The 22,917-nt window shown below is 47.4% G+C and overlaps 1 protein-coding gene and 1 long non-coding RNA gene across 2 annotated transcripts; one reads left to right on the top strand and one right to left on the bottom strand.

Annotated features, from left to right (window-relative positions):
- The first annotated feature begins 7,152 nt into the window (after positions 1-7,152).
- On the top strand, positions 7,153-8,655 carry LOC111947630 (uncharacterized). The gene is made up of 2 exons (XR_002873489.2): positions 7,153-7,929; positions 8,339-8,655. It is a non-coding gene; the product is annotated as an uncharacterized LOC111947630 (long non-coding RNA).
- Positions 8,656-11,784: 3,129 nt separating this feature from the next.
- LOC101156803 (E3 ubiquitin/ISG15 ligase TRIM25-like) lies at positions 11,785-17,458 on the bottom strand. Its single transcript, XM_078949795.1, has one exon. It carries the CDS (start codon positions 17,417-17,419, stop codon positions 16,697-16,699), a length of 723 nt encoding a protein of 240 aa, XP_078805921.1. The 5' UTR covers positions 17,420-17,458; the 3' UTR covers positions 11,785-16,696.
- Positions 17,459-22,917: the final 5,459 nt, after the last annotated feature.

Below are 22,917 nucleotides of genomic sequence, written 5' to 3'. Positions count from 1 at the left end.
ATTACTTTTATTTCAGGAATAAGTTATTTGATTTTTTTACAAAAGTTTGTGTTATTTAAAAGGTTATTATTGAATTTCCAGTGGGATGTTCCATTTTTTGGTTGATTACTGTCAGGGGAAAAAGCCAAAGTGATAGCACAATGGTCAGTGAGAGGAGAGTGAGAGATTTTACAGTTTAAGGTTGAGGATATTGGATTACTGTTACTAACCAGTAATCTATCCTTGAGCGTTGAGAGTGTTGAGAGTTATTCCAGGTATATTGAAGCTTATTTGGATTTTTTTCTACGCCAAATGTCGATAAGGTCGAGAGAGTTAGAAAATTCGGAAATAATTTTTTTGAAACGAGGAGAGTTGTGTTGAGTTGGATATCTGTCTTGGTTTTCATCTGGTACTACATTAAAATCACCTGCAACAATAACCTCGTCAGTGGCATACATCTGTTTCCAGTTGATTATCATATGATTTATGTTTGTAAGAAATTTCTGATTTTTTGTCCTATTATTAAAACCATAAATGTTAACAAGAATATATTTAGTGTCGTCTACCTCAATGTTAACCATTAGCCAATGACCTTCTGTGCCACTTTTATGATCAACAATTTTACCATCAAAACTATGTAAGAAAATTGCCACTCCTGCTGAACGAGGACTTCCATGAGATAAATAAATGTATCCAGTGCCCAACTGAGATTTCCAAAAATCAAAATCTTCTTCACTACTGTGTGTCTCTTGAAAGAAAAAACAGTTCACGTTAACTTGTGCCTTACAGTAAATAAAAATTGCCTTGCGCTTTGTTACATTCTTAAAACCACGAACATTTAAAGACAACAAAGAAAGAACCATAAAGAATAGCTAGAAAGCAATTAACTCCATAAAGGGCAATAATGCAGTTTCACATTTTTTAATCTGTTTCCTCAAAGCTGTAATAACATTCAACACAATAAAATACCAGCTTTGGATTTATTTTCTCTCTTCTCCTTCAGGAAGATGTCTTTGCCCATTCAGTCTAGATGAAGGAGTGTTGGTTTCATGCAGTGACCTGATGACCATCGATGATCGCGTAGCCGTCCTTTAAAAAGAGTCTTCTCTTCCTCGCCTCCTCCACTCTTGGCCAAAGACGCTGACGAGTCTCCCTGTCTTCTTTGCAAAGATCTTCTTTGAAGCGAATATTTAGATCTTTGCAGATTTTTGCATTTTTTGACATTCTCCAGACTTGGTCTCGAACAATTCTCTTTCCAAACTGGATGATAATTTGTCTTGTGGTTAATTTTTCCTTTCTGTCCCTACCGATGCACTGTGTCCACTGTGTTTCTCAGTTCCTCAACGTTGACCGACATCACTTTGGAAAGGATCTTGAGAGTTTAATCTCGTGTGATTTCCCCTTCTTTCTTGGAAGGCCAATAAGTCGCAGAGACCATCTTCGTTTATATCTTGCATGTTCCAGACACATTTCCCGGAGAGAAGCATTTTATTTTTGTAGAGACACCATCTGCAGTTTGAGACGGTTCACATCTTCCACAACACTTTTAACAGCAGCCGTATTTGCATCAACAGACTCTTTAACATGTTTAACAGCATCTGTGTTCTCTTGCAGTTGAAACTCATATCCTTTCAGATATTCGCTTTGAGTAACAAACTTGGTTGTCAGGGTTTGAACTGCATTAAAGAGAACACTGTTGGATATTTCCTTGTTGCGTTCTTATGGAGCATTCTTTTTAATCTTTTTAGGGTCTGGGCTTTTTACCGGTGTGTGGTGTCTGTTGACTCTCGTCTGATCTTGTGAGGTGTCTTCCTGTTCATCCATCCATTCAACCTCTCCCTCGCTGCATGACTGTCCTGAAGCCACTAGATGGTACTCATGGTCTTTGCTAGTGTTAGCCATTTCTTCACGTCGAAGTTCGAAAAATATAGAGAAAACAGTGGTAAACAAACCTCTTTCAAGCTGAATCGGTTTGAAAGTTCTTTGCTGCTATTTCCTTTAGCTTTGGTTGAACTTCTCCCATGGACAGAATTCTTATTTCAGGTGAAGCGTCGGAGCCCCGAAAAAAGTAACCGCTTATTCCGCCATCTTGGTAACACCCTAACAGCTGCTTTGTGGCTATACTGCTACGTTACAAGACGCACTTCAAGCTCCTGGAAGCTAATCCAGAGTTCCAGAGGCAACAAAGTTACTCCAGCTGGATCTCACTCTACCAACAGCATCAGTGGAGAAGTCATTCTCTGCATTAAAAAGACTAAAACACACTGTAGTGGCGTGCATGTTGGGTGTGCTGTCGGAGATGGCAGTGCGGGATTGTGTGTCACAGTGCCTCGGTCAGCCCCGCCCCCTCAGCTCTGCTCCTGACTTCCACCAGCTGTGACCACTTCATCTCATCAACCTGCCTACACTTAAGGAGATCCAGCCCATTCATCGACGCCAGTTCGTTACCCCTAACGGTGACTACGCCTGGTCTGCCAGCTCATGTCTAGTGTCTCTTGCCCCCGCTTGCTCTCATGTCTGCTCTCTGTCTCAGGATTCACCCGAACGAAGGTCACCTGTGTGGAAGTCTGCCATCACTCACCTGCTGTCTCGAACCAAGCTCGGAGCACTCCAGCTGCAGCGATCCCTCCAGCCTCGCCACGAGCCACGTCTGGATTCCCTCCTGTCAACGGATTACTCTCATCAACCCCTCCTGTGATTAAAACTCACTTACCAAGTCACTTACCTGTCTGATCATTCTGAGTTCCAGCGTCTGGGTCTGTCTCGCCTGAAAACCATGACAGAACGAACTGGCCAAAATCCAGACCTAGCTGACTCAGATGATCTGCTCTACGCCGTGAGCCAACAAGGAATCTTCCTGGGACGCCAAGCTGACGCTCTATCCCAAATCGCTTCGGCTCAACAAGACCTTTTTCGGCGTCTATATGGTATGTCGCAAACATTATCAGAAATCACCAGTCAAGCTTCCATTCCTGCTCCTACAGTTCCGGCCGCAACATCCGGCAACAACCTTTCTTCCGCTGCCGTCATGACACCTGAGAACTTCCGTCTCCAACCGGAACCTTTCCACGGCGACACGGAAGCCTGCGGAGGGTTTCTCCTTCAGTGCCAGTTACTTTTTCAGCAAGCACCACGATACTACCTTTCCGATCACAGTAAGATCACGCTAATCATCAATTCACTTCGCAGTAAAGCGCTACAATGGGCTCAGGCTTTCCTATCCGCCAATCCTGTATCCCACCTACCTTTTGAACGATTCATTGATGAATTCAAATTGGTGTTTGATCAGCCCCGTAAGCAAGACGAAGCAGCACGCAAACTTCTTACACTCCGACAACGTAACTGCTCCGTTAGCGAGCATATCATTGACTTCCGCATCCTGGCTGTGGAGGCTGGGTGGTCTGACCCAGCGCTCCGAGGGTTTTTTTACCAGTCCCTCAATGAAGCCATCAAAGATCATCTATGTAGCCAGCCGGAAGCTAACACTTTTGAGGAATTAGCTGCTGCCGCCTTACGTTCCGATATCAGGCTTCAGGAACGTAATGTGAGTCGGAGCCATGCTGCCAAGAAGGCTCCTACGCTAACACCGCTCGTCACTTCCATGGACTGTAACCCCGTTCTCCGGTCAGAGACTCCTCGCACTATCCCAGAAGAACCTATGCGAATCGGGCATTCAAAAATCACAGCCGAGGAGCGGCTAAGACGTCGCAACGAAGGTGCGTGTTCCTATTGTGGTGAAACAGACCATCAGATTAACCGATGCTCCCGTCGTTTAGACTCCAGAACCCCTCCGCTAAGAGACCGGCCGCGGGGGGACCGTTCCGCTTCGCTTAATGATTTTTTGTTTGTCCCGGTCAAGTTATGTCATCAATCCAGAATTTTGGACTTTCAGGCGCTGGTCGACTCTGGCGCTGAACAGAGTCTAATCGATCAGAGTATCGTTGATCGTTTAGCTTTACCCACCGAACAACTCCCATCTCCTGTCCATGCTGCTGGTTTAGGGGGACAGCATTTATCCGTTATTTCACACCGTACCAAACCTGTTTTGCTTGTTACCTCCGGGAACCACCGCGAGTTCATTCAGTTTTTTGTCACTCGCACACCTGTCGTTTTGGGGTTCTCGTGGCTTAGACTCCATAATCCCCATCTTGATTGGAGCCGTGGTAATATCATGGGGTGGAGTGACTTTTGCATGGGTCACTGTCTCCAATCTGCGTTATCCTCCGTTTCCACGCCCTTGAGCTGTGAACCCGAAACTATTGATCTTTCTAATATTCCGGATTGTTACCATGATTTAAAACTCGTGTTCAGTAAATCGAAGGCTTCCTCCTTACCACCTCACAGACCTTATGATTGTGCCATCAATCTTCTCGAGGGCGCCACCCTTCCCAAGGGAAGATTGTTTAACCTTTCGGGCCCCGAAAAGAAAGCTATGGAGCTTTACATTCAGGAAGCCCTAGCTCGGGGTCACATTCGTCCTTCCTCTTCCCCAGCCGGGGCCGGGTTTTTCTTCGTCGAGAAGAAAGACAAATCACTCAGACCCTGTATAGATTTCCGTGAACTGACCCAGATAACAATTAAAGATAAATATTCTCTCCCTCTCATCAGCTCGGTTTTTGATTCCATTCAGGAAGCACGCATATTTTCAAAACTCGACCTTCGTAATGCCTACCACCTCGTGCGAATGAGAGAAGGAGATGAATGGAAAACCGCGTTCAACACTCCGTTAGGACACTTTGAATATCAGGTTATGCTGTTTGGTCTTACCAACGCACCCGCCACCTTTCAACGCTTGGTCAACGACGTACTCAGAGATTTTTTGAATCAGTTTGTATTCGTGTACCTGGATGACATCTTGATTTACTCCAAAGATCCCAAGAACCATCAGAACCATGTGCGTCTAGTCCTTCAGAGGTTAGCCGAAAATCAGCTATTCGTAAAGGCCGAAAAATGCCAGTTCCACTCTACCAGCATCCCTTTCCTCGGGTACATTTTTGAAGCTGGCAGTATTCGTCCAGACCCTGCCAAGATAACTGCCGTTTCCCAATGGGAACCTCCCTCGTCACGCAAAAAGCTTCAGCAATTCCTTGGCTTCGCCAATTTCTACCGTCGTTTTATTAGGAATTACAGTTCAATTGCTGCGCCCCTCACTCGTCTCACATCAACTTCAAAACCGTTTCTCTGGGATACCACGGCTCAAGCTGCTTTCAGCACCCTGAAGAAACTGTTTGTCTCAGCCCCAATCCTCATTCAACCGGACGTTTCCAGGCAATTTGTGGTGGAGGTTGACGCCTCCGACTCCGGTGTAGGGGCCGTTTTGTCCCAACGAGAGGAGTCATCAGGAAAGCTTAAACCTTGTGCCTTTTTTTCAAAGAAATTATCACCCGCAGAACGCAACTATGATGTGGGCAATCGGGAGCTCCTGGCAATAAAACTGGCTCTTGAAGAGTGGCGTCATTGGCTGGAGGGAGCGGCTCAACCTTTCATAGTCTGGACTGACCATAAAAATCTGGAATACCTGCGCTCTGCCAAACGACTCAACTCCCGCCAAGCCCGCTGGTGTTTGTTTTTTGACCGGTTTAATTTCTCCATCACTTACAGACCCGGCAGCAGAAATATCAAACCGGACGCCCTCTCACGCCAATTCTGTGACACTGAACAGTCCAAGACAACCACCAGCATTCTCCCTGATACCTGCATCATTGGCAATCTGACCTGGGACATCGAAACCAGAGTTATTCAGGCGCAAGGTGAGGAACCTGATCACCCCACTCCTCCTAACGGCACTCTTTATGTCCCCTCATCTGTCAGATCTGCAGTCATCACCTGGGCCCATACCTCTCGCATCGCCTGTCATGGAGGAGTCACCCGTACTCTCCATCTTATACGGAGACGCTTTTTCTGGCCCTCCATGAACAAGGACGTCAGAGAGTACATCGCCGCCTGTACCACCTGCGCACGCTCCAAAACCTCTAACTCTCCACCTGCGGGGTTATTGCAGCCTCTTCCCACGCCTAACCGTCCCTGGTCTCATATCTCCATCTAATTCGTCACGGGCCTTCCCATGTCTCAGGGTAACTCTATCATCCTCACCGTAATTGACCGTTTCTCCAAGTTTGTCCATTTCATACCTCTCCCTCAGTTGCCCACAGCCTCTGAAACAGCAGAGGTTCTGGTAAACCACGTCTTCAGACATCACGGCATCCCAGCTGACATTGTGTCCGACCGCGGACCCCAATTTATCTCACAAGTCTGGAAGGCTTTTTGTTCTGCCCTAGGTGCCACCGTCAGCCTAACATCTGGGTACCATCCCCAATCGAACGGTCAAGCAGAACGGGCCAATCAGGAGCTGGAAGCTGCCCTACGCTGCCTAGCCGCCCAGAACACCTCTGACTGGTCTAAATACTTGGTCTGGATCGAGTACGCCCACAACATGCATCCCTCCTCTGCCACAGGTGTGTCCCCCTTTGAAGCGTCACTTGGTTATCTGCCTCCTCTGTTTCCATCCCATGAATTAGACCTCACCGTGCCATCTGTCCAAGACCACCTCCAACGTTGCCAGCGCATATGGCGCCAAACCCAAGAGGCTCTCCGTCGCTCCAAGGACAATAACTGCCGTACTGCCAACCGCCACAGGGTGGCTGGTCCCGCTTACCAACCGGGCCAGAGAGTATGGTTGTCGTCTAAAAACATCCCGATCCAGGGCACGTCACCATGGCCGGCCCTCCCTATACGCGAATTACGCAGCCGCGTAGGGCCCCCGTCACCAGCAGGGCCCCGAAGTGGCGACAAAAATTAAATTAAAAAAGACCCAAATCTGGCAACCCATTTCATAGAACTTCCTTACCAACGTGTGCTCTGAATGTTGTGCAAAAGAAAGTTGCCTGCACTTTAATGATCCCCCCTGTCAGCACACATGAACCAATTTGGCAACCCAAATAATGACGTTACACCATTTAGCAACGATTGGTCAACATAATTGCATCTGAGTCTGGCACGGTGTGCATTTACGAGCGCATTTTGTTTCAATAAAGTTGGGGAAAAGAAAAAAAAACAGCACATTTTGTCACGCTGATCAAAGCGACAACAAGAAAACGTCATGCCTCAGAGACTTTATCCACCACCAGGAGCTAAAAAAAGATAAAGAACTTCAACATCAATCACAAGGTAAGTTTGGAGGATGTTGGGGCTTTATTTTTACATTATCCAGCATTTCTGTGCAGCTGCACAATTTACGTAAAATACGAAGCGATCTGAGGTGAAGTTTGCACATAAACGACCCCCTTTGTCGTAATTTCCCATGGAAAACTCGAAAATAATTTTGATACCCAAGTTTCCAAGATGAGGTTGGACATGACCTTCTAAAACGGCGGAAAGTAAAGAAAAGTAAATAATGACAACTATATGGTGGCTGAAAAATGTTTTAACTCACGTTATCGTTTTGTTTCATTGTTTTGCTAACACATATTTAGTGCGTTCTGCATTCTCCGGTTTATTACAGCATAAAAACTGCTGTTTATCTGTTATAGACAGTCAGGTAGTCTGAGTTTTACAACAATGAGTGTGTCATAAATCTTGCATTGGCATGAAATATGGAGAATAAAAACTACCAAATACATAGGAAATAAAGGTTCTCATCTATAAATGACAAACAAAATAAATGTACTAATTTTAAAATTATGAACATACAAAATAATACAAAAAGAAGTGTATAAAAGGCTTATATTTCCACTTATTCTCAAATTAGTGTTCACGTTTTATTATTTATAAGTAGGTACATTTATTTCTTATTTGTATTTTGCAGTTTTGATTCTACATAATGATGATGTTTTGCACAGTTCCGTCTCAGCCGACAGTTTCTTCTGCTCTCAAAAAGCATCAAAAGTATTGGAGGTGGTGCAGCGTCCACATCCCAAGATGTTCCTGACTTCACTGAAGATTTCATCTCAGGTAATTTTAAAATCATGTAAAGTAATAAAAAAAACAGTGTCTGCATAAACCCTTTTTTTCATAAACAGCAGCTGAAGAGTATGGAGCTCCAAACTGTTCATAATTAAATTAATGAAATATGACCTTATGCAAATATACAATCAAACAATAAACCTCTCATAAATATATCAAAAGATCATGAAATTGTGAAAAACCTGCACACAGATTTTAAATGAGCCACTAAAGTATTATTAGTATTCTGCTAAAGATATTTTATTAGCTTTATCATTGATTATTGTATAATAATAATTCTTGTTTTTTAGCTGCAGAAGAAACTGCTGTCACCACATCTACTGTTGAAAGGGGAAACATTTGACTGTTTGACTTTTCACTGTTTGCTTTTATTGAAGTTCTGTCTTTTATGTTCCAGGGGCTCCAAGAGAGGCGTATATGGAAGAGGAGCCGACTGGATCCAAAATTCCACCTACCTCAAATCCAGTTGGTCCAGCTGAATGTCTAACCACACTCTCTGATCCAGTAAGAATGGATTTGGTGCAAAGAGGTCCTTTTCAGACTGAGAAAGACTCTGACTTTCCAAACTCCCCCTCATTGAGCTGTTGTTTTCTTTATGTTGGATTGTTTTATTGTCATTTGATTTGCTATTAAGTTGCTGTTTTTAATAAGTTGGAGTTTTGTGAATGTCATTTGTTGACTGCCTAATAATACATTAAAAAATATATATCTATATACATTTGTCATTGATTTTTTTTCTTTGCATTTAAAATTTGTTTGGCACCACTTAATGTGCATCCAACATCCAGGCAATATACTGTATTCAATTATTTGGCAGCAACCATAATTCACAAATGTATTAATAGAGATATCTCATTTATATTACAACAACAGTTGCGTTTTTTGGTGCTGCTGACCAGTTAGAGGGCCCACAAATTAAATTTCGCTTAGGGCCCCCAGAAGACCAGGGCCGGCCCTGCACGTCACGCAAGCTGGCTCCCCGTTACATTGGACCATTCACCATTGATCGCATCATCAATCCCTCTTGTGTCCGTCTTCATCTTCCGGCAGCTCTCAAGGTTCATCCATCCTTTCACGTTTCCCAGATTCAGCCTGTTATGGACAGTGATTTGTGCCCGCCTTCCGCTTCCCCACCACCCGCCCGGCTCATCGACGACGCTCCGGCATATACCGTCAGCCGCGTTTTGGACGTCCGGCGCCGGGGGCGCGGCTATCAGTTCTTGGTGGACTGGGAGGGTTATGGTCCTGAGGAACGGTCTTGGATCTCCCGTTCCCTCATTTTGGACCATTCCCTCATTTCCGATTTCTACCGCGCCCACCCGGACCGTCGGCCTCGACCGCCCAGAGGCGGTCGTTAGGGGGGGGGGTTCTGTCACAGTGCCTCGGTCAGCCCCGCCCCCTCAGCTCTGCTCCTGACTTCCACCAGCTGTGACCACTTCATCTCATCAACCTGCCTACACTTAAGGAGATCCAGCCCATTCATCGACGCCAGTTCGTTACCCCTAACGGTGACTACGCCTGGTCTGCCAGCTCATGTCTAGTGTCTCTTGCCCCCGCTTGCTCTCATGTCTGCTCTCTGTCTCAGGATTCACCCGAACGAAGGTCACCTGTGTGGAAGTCTGCCATCACTCACCTGCTGTCTCAAACCAAGCTCGGAGCACTCCAGCTGCAGCGATCCCTCCAGCCTCGCCACGAGCCACGTCTGGATTCCCTCCTGTCAACGGATTACTCTCATCAACCCCTCCTGTGATTAAAACTCACTTACCAAGTCACTTACCTGTCTGATCATTCTGAGTTCCAGCGTCTGGGTCTGTCTCGCCTGAAAACCATGACATTGTGGGATATAATCCTCTTTGCCTGCTCTGGTCGAAATTGGGTTGAGCACAGGTTTTTCTTTTGCCTACGTGTCCTTTCATCTGCCTGTTTTATGTTGTTTCACCCTTAATTATTTCATCCTGTTTTGTGTATGTGTGTATGGGGGGGGGGTGATGACGGCGGTGCGATGTACAACATTAGGCGTTCCAAAGTACAAGCCCAAAGTTATTCTTATCTCATCTATATTCGTAAGCAGTATTTATGAGTAAATTATACACAAGAGGAGTGTGAAATCCATGTCTATAAAAGAAATATTCTTTGGAGGATAAACATGTTTGTGTTTTTGTTATATACTGTTACCTGCTGTTGGATGGATGGGGAAATATTCAGTTCTCGCAATTGTAAAACTGAGGAGTCAGTGCCTCACCAGCCCTCAACCTCACTGCACGTCACTGGCCTGTACTTAGGATTGCCTTGTGCGTAAAACAGGTTTCAGCTTACTGGACTGTCTCCGCCCCCTCCACTTCCTCCCCGTCGCTGGACCTCGCTGGATCCAGAGTTCTGCAGGTGTTCGTGCCTCCATGAACTCCTCCTTGATGGAGCTGACAGACAGTGTGAGCTTGTTGGTGCTCCCAAACATCCCCATTCTACTGAGGTTGTTAGAACGTCAACAACTTTAAAAACCCTAATGTTGCTGCTTTTCTCTAAGAATTTACCATTTTAATCTGTTTAAGAACTCATTCCTTTATTATACTTGAGAAGAAAGAGATGATTTACGAGGGCAGACGCATGAACTTAGCAAAACGTGTAATTGAAAGCTTTCAGGGGAGAGAGCTGATCAGCTCGATGATTAACTCTTGTGCTATCCTATGACCCCCCCCCCCCCCCCCTTACATTGATGTGTTCTCCCTACCATGACAAAGGATGATAAAGGTGAAAAGATTTCATGTAATCCATGGACACCAGTGAAGATCACAAATCATTGAAGAAAAAAGGTTCAGAGCACTGTCTAGTGGGTCTAGATGACCCAACTCCCAATGGTAAAGTGCCTAGGATAGCACAAGGACATGAGAAGTCAACCTTCATTGAGCTTGAAGTCAGTAAAACATTCAAACTTTTTAACTATTTGGAAATATTTTTACTAGTGTAAGGGAAAGCTGATGGTTATAAAACATTTCTGTGAAGTTAATGTTGTCTCAAGGAAAAGGATGGATGTGTGACCAAATGCCCTCTCACATTACCACCCCAAATAGAGACTAGATGTGGTAGTGGTAAAAATGTACAATTTATTAAAAACTTGACACAAGTTCCACAAAAGAAGGATGTTTACAATGTAGTCGGACAGTTGGACCGCGCTCCAATACTGAATGTTTACATTAAACTTGAAAAAAACTTTGGAGACTTTATCTTACACTATGTTGTCTTTTTATATATATTTACAAAAAAGGCTAAGAGTCTCCAAACAGAAATTCTCAGACTTCAGTTGCAGCATTTTACCATTGTTTTAACAATTCTTCAGTCTATGAATTGATGTTGTTTAGTATTTGACGATATACAAAACATAAACAACATTTACATCAGTGGTTGACCATAAAATTGCATAATTTAAACCAAAAATGTGTGTTTGCGTCATGTTGATAATCCTTCCAGTGTTTCTGTGACCCTCTTGTGGTTACCTATAGAACAATAAATAATCTGTATTGAAGCTTTAGGAGCAATTCGTTATTAAAAAATCTACATATGTTTTAATAATATTTGAACTACAGCTTAATTTGTAGCCTACATTATCTTCATGTTTGTTTGAATTAGGGTTGAACACGTTAACGCCATCATTGTGGCGGATTAACCTGAATTGTTTTATGCATTAAAATAATGAATGAGTTTTTTATGTCAAAGTATTGCATTGACTGCATCTGAATACTGATGCAGAGTGTGAGTGGGAACCGGAGGGTGGAGTGGATCTTTGTTCTGTATCAGCGGAGTCAATTAAAAAACAACAAAAACTTGAATTTAAAGTTTTTCCTCCGCTGTCCCTGGGTAAGTTCAACCAGGAATTAAGCACTGGCCAACATATTTAGAAACTTATGAGCAAACAGACACCTGTTAATAATCCTAACAAAAATGAAGCTAAAAGGACTTAGACTGACTGATAGATGTTCCTGCTTTAAACATGAATTCTGTCATTTCTGGAGTTCTAGGAAAACTGCCCTAATTCTTCCCTCATATTATTCCAGTTGTGTTTGTGACCTTTGGTGCTGCACAAATCAGTCATCAGGCGGACTTGGAAGCTCAGTTCGTTTTTATTCTGTTCCACGGCTTCAACACACACTTGTTCTTCTTTTTGAACAGCTCCTTCAAAAGCCCACGGGCGCCCCACCTCACTGCTGTGAGACTTCATCCACGTACCCTTATGGGCACGCTGGCCCCGGCTGGCGTTGTGAGTTTGCCCAAGGAGGTCACAGAGGTACCCGCAGGAGCTGCCTTAGTGGCTGCTCATACAGCATCTACCCTGCCCCGGGCCCATTTGGAGTCAATAGATCTCTCTGCCCTGTCTGTGGAAGAGCAGGAGAAAATCACGGCCCTTCTGGAGAAATATTCAACTGTCTTTTCAATGCATGAAGGTGACCTGGGCTGCACGAGCCCAATCACCCACGAGATCCCCTTGGTGGATGAAACTCCTGTCCGGCAGTGCTACAGGCGCATTCCTCCTTCGGATTATGAGGCATTAAAGGAGCATATTAACGATTTACTCCAGTCTCGGGTGATTCTGGAGAGCTGCAGCCCTTTTGCGTCCCCAATAGTGTTGATCCGCAAGAAGGATGGTGGCCTCCGCCTTTGTGTGGACTATCGGCAGTTGAATGGCAGAACTAGGAAGGATGCTTTTCCACTCCCTAGAATCGAAGAATCTCTGGATGCTCTGTCAGGGGCTCGTTGGTTCTCCACTTTGGATTTAGCCAGCGGCTACCATCAGGTTGCAGTGGCAGAGGCAGATCGCTCTAAGACCGCGTTCTGCACACTGTTTGGCCTTTTTGAGTGGAATTGCATGCCCTTCGGCCTCTGCAACGCCCCCAGTACATTTCAGAGGCTGATGCAGCGAATGTTTGGTGAGCAACAAGGTCAGTCCTTGCTTTTATACCTTGATGACATCGTGGTCTTTTCCTCTACAGTCAAACAGCATCTGGAGCGCTTGGAGCTCGTGCTTGAGAGACTGCAGCAGGAGGGGCTTAAGGTTAAGCTCACCAAATGTGCCTTTTTTCAGCGCCAGGGGAATTACCTGGGGCATGTGATTTCAGACCAGGGAGTCTCTACAGACCCGGGCAAGGTGGCAGCAGTGGCTAACTGGCCACACCCTACCACAGTGTTCCAGCTACGGTCGTTTATTGGCTTTGCCAGCTATTATAGACGTTTTGTGGAAGGATTTGCCAAGTTGGCTGCACCCCTGGACCGGTGGGTTGCAAAGCTGGAGGGTGCCAGGGTCCGTAAGAGGTCAGCCCGTGGTGTGGGTGACCACTGGATGGAGGAGTGTCAGCGCAGCTTTGAGGCTTTAAAACCTAAGCTGACAACAACACCAGTGCTGGCCTATGCAGACTTTTCTCGCCCCTTCATCCTCGAGGTTGATGCTAGCAACGGAGGCCTCGGAGCTGTTCTTTCACAAGAACAAGAGGGTAGGGTCAGGCCAATAGCCTATGCTAGTCGAGGCTTCTGGCCTACTGAGAGGAACCCATCCAATTACAGCTCCATGAAGTTAGAGTTTCTGGGACTGAAATGGGCTGTGGCTGAGAAATTCAGGGAGTACCTTCTGGGACAGAAATGCGTGGTTTACACCGACAACAATCCCCTCAGTTGTCTGTCCACTGCTAAGCTTGGTGCCATGGAGCAATGGTGGGCAGCTCAGCTGGCAGCGTTTGACCTTGAAATTAGGTACCGTTCAGGGCGCAGCAACAGAAACGCGGACGCTTTGTCTAGGCAGCACTTCCCAGACATGCAGACCTGGAAGGATGGTCTGGCAGGCAGTAGCTTGCCCCAGTCGTTGCAGCAAGTGCAACAGACAGAGAATGTCAGTGTGACCCAAGCCACTATGGTTGCCCTGCCCCATCACAGCCCCTCAGACATGGTTTTACTCCAACGGACTGATCCCGTTCTGAGGCAATTTTTGCCTTTTTGGGAACGGCAGATTTGTCCAAACCCGGAGGAGCGTAAGCAGTTGTCTCCGCCCACACTGAAATTGCTCCGACGGTGGAGTTGAGCAGGGTGGGGTTCTGTACAGGCGGATCTTTCGGGATGATGGTGGGGAGTCAGTACTACAAGTCCTGCTTCCTGCCTCGCTCAGGAAGGAATTGTTGACAGCAGTTCATCAACAGCATGGTCACCAGGGGGCAGACAGGACCCTGGACTTGCTGCGCCAATGCTGTTATTGGCCTGGGATGTCATCGGCAGTGGCAGACTGGTGCAGTCAGTGTGAGCGGTGTCAGGTGGCTAAGGTGACTCGTCCGGCAGCCCGCGCCCCCATGGGTCATCTGCTGGCCTCCAGGCCCAACGAGATTTTGGCCATGGACTTTTCAGTGCTGGAGCCCACGGATAGTGGCATAGAGAATGTTCTGGTAATGACTGACATTTTAGGTAAATACACCATGGCGGTCGCCACTCTGGATCAACGCGCCGCAACAGTGGCCCAGGTGTTGGTCACAGAATAGTTCTCCAAATTTGGCGTGCCAGCCTGAATACATTCTGACCAAGGGCGGAGCTTTGAGAGCGCCCTAATCCATCAACTCTGTGACCTCTATGCAGTAGAGAAATCTCGCACCACACCTTACCACCCAGCAGGTAACGGGCAGTGTGAACGCTTCAACAGAACCCTACACGACCTGCTAAGAACTCTACCAGTGTCCCGGAAGAGAGACTGGAACATGTGCCTACCACAGCTTGTTCCTATAATACGACTCCCCATCAGTCAACGGGTGAGTCACCCTATTTTCTGATGTTTGGACAGGAGCCAAGGCTTCTGGTCGACTATTTGTTGGGCCGGGTACAGGAGCCAGTGGGGGGCACTGTCCAGGAGTGGGTCAAGGAACACAAGGCTCGGCTTGAACTGTCTTTTGAGGGCACCAGGGAGAAACTGCGAGCTGCTGCTGATCGCAGGAAAAGGGTTCATGATGAAGGGGTAAGGGACCGTCCCTTGAGTGAGGGACAGTTGGTCTTGGTGCAGGATCTGGGGTTTAGAGGGCGACAGAAAATTAGGGATTTGTGGGATCACAGGCTACATAAAATATTGAAGGCACCCACGGAGGGGGGCTCGGTGTATACCATTTTCCCCAGGGATGGCCCCTGTATACCTCGGCAAGTCCATCGGTCCTTATTGAAGGCCGTTGTAAAGCGGGGACAAGACGAGGTGCAGGCTGCTCGCTCTTCGAACCACCCCCCACCGAATCGCCCCTACCCCAAGAGGACCAAATGGAGATCATTGACTGGTTCATCCTCAGAGAGGACTGCCCCAGTGAGGCAGTAGGGGACAACAGACTTGAACAGCAGCTTGGGCCGGTTGAACCAGTCTCTTCTGAGGCTGAGGCTGCGGTAGCTGCTGTACCCTCTACGTCCAGAGTCACCTTACCAGCTGACTTGGATCAAAGCTCCATACCAGTACGTCGCACTTCACGGCCCACTGCTGGGCACCATTCCAACATTCACAGGCTCCCTAGGGCCATAGGGGAAGGGCAAAGTTGTTCCTCTGTAAGCACCTCCGCTATGGTTGCTTTTAGACCATGGCTGTAGTCGGTGTTTTTTATTTTATTTTTTTGCATCATCGTCGGCCCGACGATGCAGTTTGTGGGGGAGGATGTGGTAGGATCAATTGGCTCAGGTGTGGCTCGGAGAGTAATTACAAGCGGTGGCCTCTTGAGGCACTATAAAAAACCTTAGGCGGTCACTGGCAGGATGTGCAGCATTTGGCCACTGGAACCGCCCGCTTCAATTGTATACATCCGGTTTAGCCTCACAGGTAAGGTAGCGGTGGTAGCCTGTTGACAGTGTGTGGTCGGCTTTCATGATTTTATGCTGGTTTCAGCGCCAGATACTCACGGCCAAAGGGTGAGCTCTTGCAGCTCTGCGGATAGCGCGGCTTAGCGCTTTTTGTTTACCAGGTGCTGAACAGACAGAGCCTTGGTAAGCTGGCGTCGCTCAAGCCTTGCGTTTGCCTAAAGCTGATAATTTTAAGTGTTAATGTTTATTTTTTTCTCTGTTTTACCAGGGACTTTCTTACGCTCCCAAGAGTGGAACAGCTGCTGGTTTTTTTTACGTTTGTTATACATGGCTTTTATACTGATTTTATCAGAACCTTTTATTGATCCTGCGTGGAAAAGGATCCAGTTTGGACTTCCAGGAGGGTTTGTCTGGAGTGCTCGCCAAGGAGGCGACCGGGACATTTTGGGGCCTGAACTCCCCTCATCTACCCCAAAGCAAAAACGAGCGGCACTCACTGCACTGTGCAGCATCCGAGTGAACGGCTAACCCCCGCCTGAGTAGCCAACTGGTGTTTTATTTTAATCTTGTACTTTTTAGGGTTGGTTCTGGGTCACCGAACTGCTGGGACCCGTTGTTCTTAGTTTGTTTTTAGATGAACTATTCAATTATTGTCTCCAACTTTTTATAGAGCCTGTTTTGTTTTGTCACCAGCACTGAGGACCCAGGCGTCAGTCCTGTGTGTAAGGTGGAAGCCTTCCCCGGTTTGGAGTGGCGTGTCTTCGGGTGAAGGGTTCACCGTGTGAGTGTTTTTATCACGTGAGTGGGGTGATTTATATTATAAGTTGACATTTTATTTGGGAGCCTCCACCTGGCCTAGTAAAAAAAAAGTGTCCTCAGCCCAGTGAACAGGCGTCTGTGGTGCCGATCTTTTTAACTTCTTCATTTTAAATGGTTTTAGGATTTTGCAAATAAATTATATTGCTTAGATCTTCTCACTGTCCTCCACGCTTTGATCAGCAGAGTGATTGATGGCCTCCACCTCCTGTTGAAGCAGCTTCACCTCTTTCTCTCTGTCCTGGATTCTCTGCTGGATTTGTTGCTGACTCTCCTCCAGCTCTCTCTGCTTCTCAGTCCTTTCTGCTGCAGCTGAGACTGTGTCGTGGCCTCTATGTTCTTCCATAGAGCAGAGATAACAGATGCTCTTCTGATCAGTGCGACAGAACATCTTCATCACCTCATCATGACGCAAGCAGATTATCTCCTGCAGGTTCTTGGAGGGTTCCACCAGCTTGTGTTTCTTAAATGCAGCTGCTTTCAAATGAGGCTGAAGGTGTTCCTCACAGTAAGAGGCCGGACAGCTCAAGCAGGACTTGATGGCTTTCAGTTTTCTTCCAGTGCAGACGTCACAGACCACATCTTCAGGTCCAGCATAGCAGAGATCAGCAGGAGCAGCTTGGAGTCTGGTCTTCTTCAGCTGCTCCACTAAAGCTGCAAACATGAAATTTTTCACCAGAACAGGCCTCGGTGTGAAGGTCTTCCTGCACTGAGGACAGCTGTGGACTTTCTCCTCTGCATCCCACAATCCTTGAAGACATTTCATGCAGTAGCTGTGTCCACAGGGAATAGTCACCGGATCCTTCAGCAGATCCAGACAGATGGAACAGCAGAGGCTTTCTTCATCCAGATCAACTCCTTTCTGCGCCATTTCTCCTCTCAGACACACAGACTGTGAGAGTTTCACTTCTTTAGAAACGGCTTTGACTCTGATCCTCCAATCAGATGGTTTCACTGTGAGTTCAGCCAATCATCTTATTTCTTCTCTTCCTGTCGGTGACATCATGACAGAGGAGGAGCTGCAGATGAAGAAGAGGAGAACTTTAGAGAAGATGGCTGTTAGATCAGGATATAAACCAAACAACCATATTTGTCAAACACTCTGTGGCTCATCAGAGAACTGTGTAAACATCAGCAGGTTGTTTAGATTTCAACATTTATTTCATCTTTTAAGCATAACAGTTGCACTGAAGGACCATGATGCAACAGTTTTTTCAGATGTGATCAGGCATTTTATATCCCAAACTAAACTGAAAATGAAAGCAAAAGCTTTAAGTTTCAACAAGAACAGAAATAAAACAGAACTTTAAACTGTTACATCAGTTCCGTTTAAAAACAGAACAGTCATTCTACAAATAAATTCTAATGTTTTTTTACAGAGTAAACATTAAATTGTCAAACATTTCTGTCCATATCCTGTGAATAATCTAGAAAATCAATTCTCGGAGTTTCTTCTGTAGTTCAGACTGTTGCTGCTGTGGAGGTGTGACTTCTGCTGTTTCTGCTGGAGAATACTGGTTTCTTTCAGTCTGAGATGCTCGCTGGCTCTGCTTCAGGTGACAAAAAGGTTGGTGGTCTTCTTCCACTTTCGGCTTCTCCCATCAGGGGTCGCCACAGCGAACAAGTCGCATGGTAAATTTGGCAATGTTTTACGCCGGATGCCCTTCCTGACGCAACCTTCTCAAACCGGGCTTGGAACCGGCAGAGGTAGAGAAGGGAACAGGGAGCAGCCCGGAGTCGAACCCGGGTTTCACGGACGGAAGGCGCCGCAAACCAGCACGAGCTAAACTGGCTCCCGACAAAAAGGTTGGTGGTATTTCCAGTTTTAGAAGAAACACGCCTTGTGCACTATTTGCAGAGCATGTTACTCTGTTTTTGTCAGATTTTTGATAACTAACACCTCCACACAGGCCCAAAATACATTTTTGAGTCACTGGAAGAAAAAAAACTTCCAGCCAAATTCTATCACTATTTTTGTAGCCAATCTGAAAATGACAGGTCAGACACAAGCAGCTTTCAAAATAATGTGGGAATTTTATTTCCAAAGAAAGGGAACAGCATTAATTTAAGCTTGATTTGGTTGTGCAGCAAAAACAGAAAATGCAAGATGGAACAAATAAGGAAAATCCCCAACAAGACAACAGCAGTGGCCTTTTTGTCATGACTGGCTAGGCTAGGCAGACCCAGATGCTGGAACCCGGAAGGATGACAGGAGGTGAGTTATGGTAAGAAGTGTGTTTATTGATTCAGCTGGTGATGTAGTCTTGGTACGGCAGGGAGGCGACGTGGATGGAGGGAGTCCATGGATCCGAGACCAGACGAGGAAAAGAGGCACCGCTTGAGGAACCAGACCGTGGGGTGAGAGGAGCCGTGAAATCCAACAGCGTTCCACTGCAGGAGGTGAGTGTGGATGGAAGTTGCTCGACACGTCCGCTTGACCGCTCACTCGTGGGTTAGGGTTTTTCCTGGAACAGGACAAAGGCATGAGGCGAGAGGCAGAGGATAAACAGACAAGATTCACAGGAGGCTTGATCATGCACCATTAGGGGCAACGAACTCGCGTTGAATGCTGGTCCTGGAGCTCCTTATGAAGGTCTGGCAGTCTGATGAGATGAGTGGCGGCAGCTGCAGAGAATTAGGCCAAGCAGAGAGGGGAGGGGGGAGGATCCTGACAGAGGCACCGTGACAGTATCCCCCCCTCAATGACCGCCTCCAGGCGGTCCAGGACGGCGATCCAGATGGGCCCGGAAGAAATCCTCGATGACGGACGGGTCCAGGATGAGAGAGCGCGAGATCCTAGATCGCTCCTCAGGACCATAACCCTCCCAATCAACCAGGAACTGGTGCCCGCGACCCCGACGACAGATGTCCAGTATCCGGCTCACAGTATAGGCGGGGGCGCCGTCGATGACCCGGGCGGGTGGTGGGGAAGCGGACGGCGGGCACAGAGGACTGTCTTGAACGGGTTTGATCTGCGAGATGTGAAAAGAGGGGTGTACCTTGAGAGCTCGAGGGAGGCGTAGACGGACACAGGTAGGATTGATGATTTTCTCAATGGTATAAGGTCCGATGAACCGGGGAGTCAACTTGCGGGAGTGAGCCTGAATGGGAATATTGTGGGCGGAGAGCCAAACATTCTGCCCAGGCTGGTACGCGGGACCCACCACCCTGTGGCGATTGGCGATGCGACAGTTGCTCTCCTTGGTGCGGAGGAGAGCTTCTGTGGTCTGGCGCCAAACGCATTGGCAACGCTGGAGATGTTCTTGGACCGACGGCACCGCCAAATCTAGTTCCTGGGACGGAAACAGAGGTGGTGAGTACCCGAGGGCGGCTTCGAAAGGTGACACCCCAGTGGCAGAGGATATGTGAGTATTGTGTGCATACTCTATCCAAACGAGATACTGGGACCAGTCCTTATCGTTCTGTGCCGCCAGGCAGCGTAGCGCTGCCTCCAGTTCCTGGTTGGCCCTCTCTGCTTGACCATTGGACTGGGGGTGATATCCAGAGGAGAGGCTGACCGTGGCCCCCAAGGCGGAGCAGAACGCCTTCCAAACTTGGGAGATGAATTGAGGGGCCACGGTCAGATACAATGTCCGAGGGAATGCCATGATGCCTGACTACCTGATTGACAAGGACTTGGGCCGTCTCGGTGGCTGAGGGTAACTGGGCTAGCGGGATAAAGTGAGCCATTATGGTGAAACGATCTATGACGGTGAGTATAACAGTGTTACCCTGAGAAGGAAGTAGTCCGGTGATGAAGTCCAAGGCTATATGCGACCAGGGACGGCTGGGAGTGGGTAGTGGGTGAAGGAGCCCAGCGGGTGGAGAGTTTGCCGATTTGGAACGGGCGCAGGTGGAACAGGCGACCACAAATTCCCGAACATCCTTTTCCATGGACGGCCAGAAGAATCTGCGTTTGATTAAGTTCAGCGAACGTTGGACCCCTCCATGACATCATATCTTAGATGCATGTCCCCATGATAGTACTTCAGACCTGAGAGAGTTGGGGACAAACAGGGTTCCGTTAGGGCAAGGGGCGTGACCGGGTTCCTCACCTAGGGCCTGGATGACACGGTTCTCGATATCCCAGGTAAGGGCTCCCACGATGCAGGTGGGGGGAATGATGATGGCAGTGGTAAGATCCGAGGAACTGAACTTGCGGGACAAGGCATCGGGTTTGATATTTCGGCTGCCAGGTCTATAAGTTATTGTGAAACGGAAACGGTCAAAAAACAAACACCACCTTGCCTGCCTGGAGTTCAGTCTTTTGGCCGTCCTCAAGTATGCCAAGTTTTTATGGTCCGTCCAAACCACAAAAGGGTGTTCCGCTCCCTCCAGCCAGTGCCTCCACTCTTCAAGGGCCAGCTTGATGGCCAGCAGTTCCCGGTTGCCCACGTCGTAATTTTGCTCTGCGGGAGACAGCTTTTTAGAGAAAAAGGCGCATGGCTTGAGCTTACCGGATTGGTGTTCTTTCTGGGAAAGTACGGCTCCGACTCCCGAATCCGAGGCCTCCACTTCCACCAAAAACTGACGGGATGGATCTGGTTGAATCAAAATGGGAGCAGAGACGAACAGACCCTTAAGCCGGTCAAAAGCTTCTTGAGCCTCCTGGGTCCAAGAGAAATTCCGGGATGTGGACATGAGTCGTGTTAGTGGTGCGGCGATACTGCTGTAGTTCCTGATGAACCGCCGGTAGAAATTTGCAAAGCCGAGAAACTGCTGGAGCTTCTTTCGGCTGCTGGGAGGCTCCCAATTGGCAACGGCCTCAATTTTTGCAGGATCGGGTCTAATGAGGCCTGGCTCGATTATGTATCCCAAGAACTGAACATGGTCAACGTGAAATTCGCATTTTTCCAATTTGACGAATAGTTGATTTTCCAGAAGACGAGTGAGTACTTGGCGGACGTGCTGTTCATGTTGGGTAAGGTTCTCGGAGTAAATCAAAATATCGTCCAGATAGACGAAAACAAAACGGTTCAAAAAGTCCCGAAGGACATTATTTACTAGTCTCTGGAAGACGGCGGGGGCATTGGTCAGCCCAAAAGGCATCACCAAATACTCGTAATGTCCAAGTGGAGTACGAAACGCCGTCTTCCATTCGTCCCCCTCCTTCATCTTGATAAGGTGATAAGCGTTTCGGAGGTCCAACTTCGTGAAGATGCGGGCCTCCTGCACGGAGTCAAAAACAGTGGAAATTAGAGGTAGGGCGTACTTATCTTTGATCGTGATTTGGTTGAGTTCTCTGTAGTCGACGCAGGGGCGCAGAGTTTTGTCTCTTTTCTACGAAGAAAAATCCTGCGCCGACAGGTGATGAAGAGGGTCGTATATGTCCCAGAGAAAGCGCCTCCTGAAAGTAGCTTTCCATAGCGGGTCTTTCAGGCCTGGAGAGATTGAACAACCTACCCTTGGGGAGGGTGGAACCAGGTTGTAAGTTGATTTCACAGTCGTACGGACGGGGAGGTGGCAGAGCACAGGCCTTGGTTTTGCTGAAGACTTCGTGAAGGTCATGGTAACAGGCAGGTTTGTGTCAGATGAGGGTTCAGGAGACGGATGGGAAGTGGAGGGAATGGCAGAGGTAAGACAGTTGGCCAGGCAGTAGGAACTCCAATTGGTAATATGACCCAGACACCAGTTAAATTGAGGATTGTGGAGTTTTAGCCAGGAGTAACCCAGGACGATGGGGGTGTGCTTAGAACGAGTGATGAAGAACTGAATGTTTTCACGATGATTTCCAGAGATGAGAATTTGAACGGGTTTAGTACGATGGGTTATGCGTGAAAGGGGTTGCCCACCTAAACCAGACGCTTCAACGGGGTTTTCGAGAGGTTCAGTGGGAAGACGAAGACTAGTGACGAGATCAGAATCAATGAGGCTCTGTTCAGCTCCAGAATCTATGAGAGCCTTGGTACTGTGAATGTTGGTAGCCGGAGTCCGGGCTGAAACATACTCCCCCCGTGGCCTGTCACTCAACGAGGGGTCTGGGAGTTTAAACGTCGTTTACACTGAGAAACTGAATGCCCCTGGGCGCCGCAGTACAAACATGAACCCTCCATGCGACGCCTCTGTCGTTCCTCTGCGGATAATTTAGAGTGCCCCACCTGCATGGGTTCTTCCAGAGTGTTGGGGCAGGGAACCTGATCAATTATTGACTGTGTTTGAGCGGGAGTGATAGAAACCGGGTGATTATTTATGATTTTACGATGGTTGGCTTGGCGGTCATGATGTCTTTCACGTAGACGGATGTCTGATCTAAGAGCAGCTGTGACTAGGTCTTCAAATGTGTTAGCCTCAGGCTGTGTGCATAAATGATCCTTAATGGATTCATTCAGAGACTGATAGAAAATGCCCTTTAAAGCAATGTCTGGCCAC

This window comes from Oryzias latipes, chromosome 7, assembly GCF_053564925.1.
Source record: "Oryzias latipes strain Hd-rR chromosome 7, Olatipes_Hd-rR_3.1".
NCBI lineage: Eukaryota > Metazoa > Chordata > Actinopteri > Beloniformes > Adrianichthyidae > Oryzias > Oryzias latipes.
Note: the sequence above shows the minus strand (reverse complement) of the source record. Positions and strands in the feature narration are given on the sequence as shown.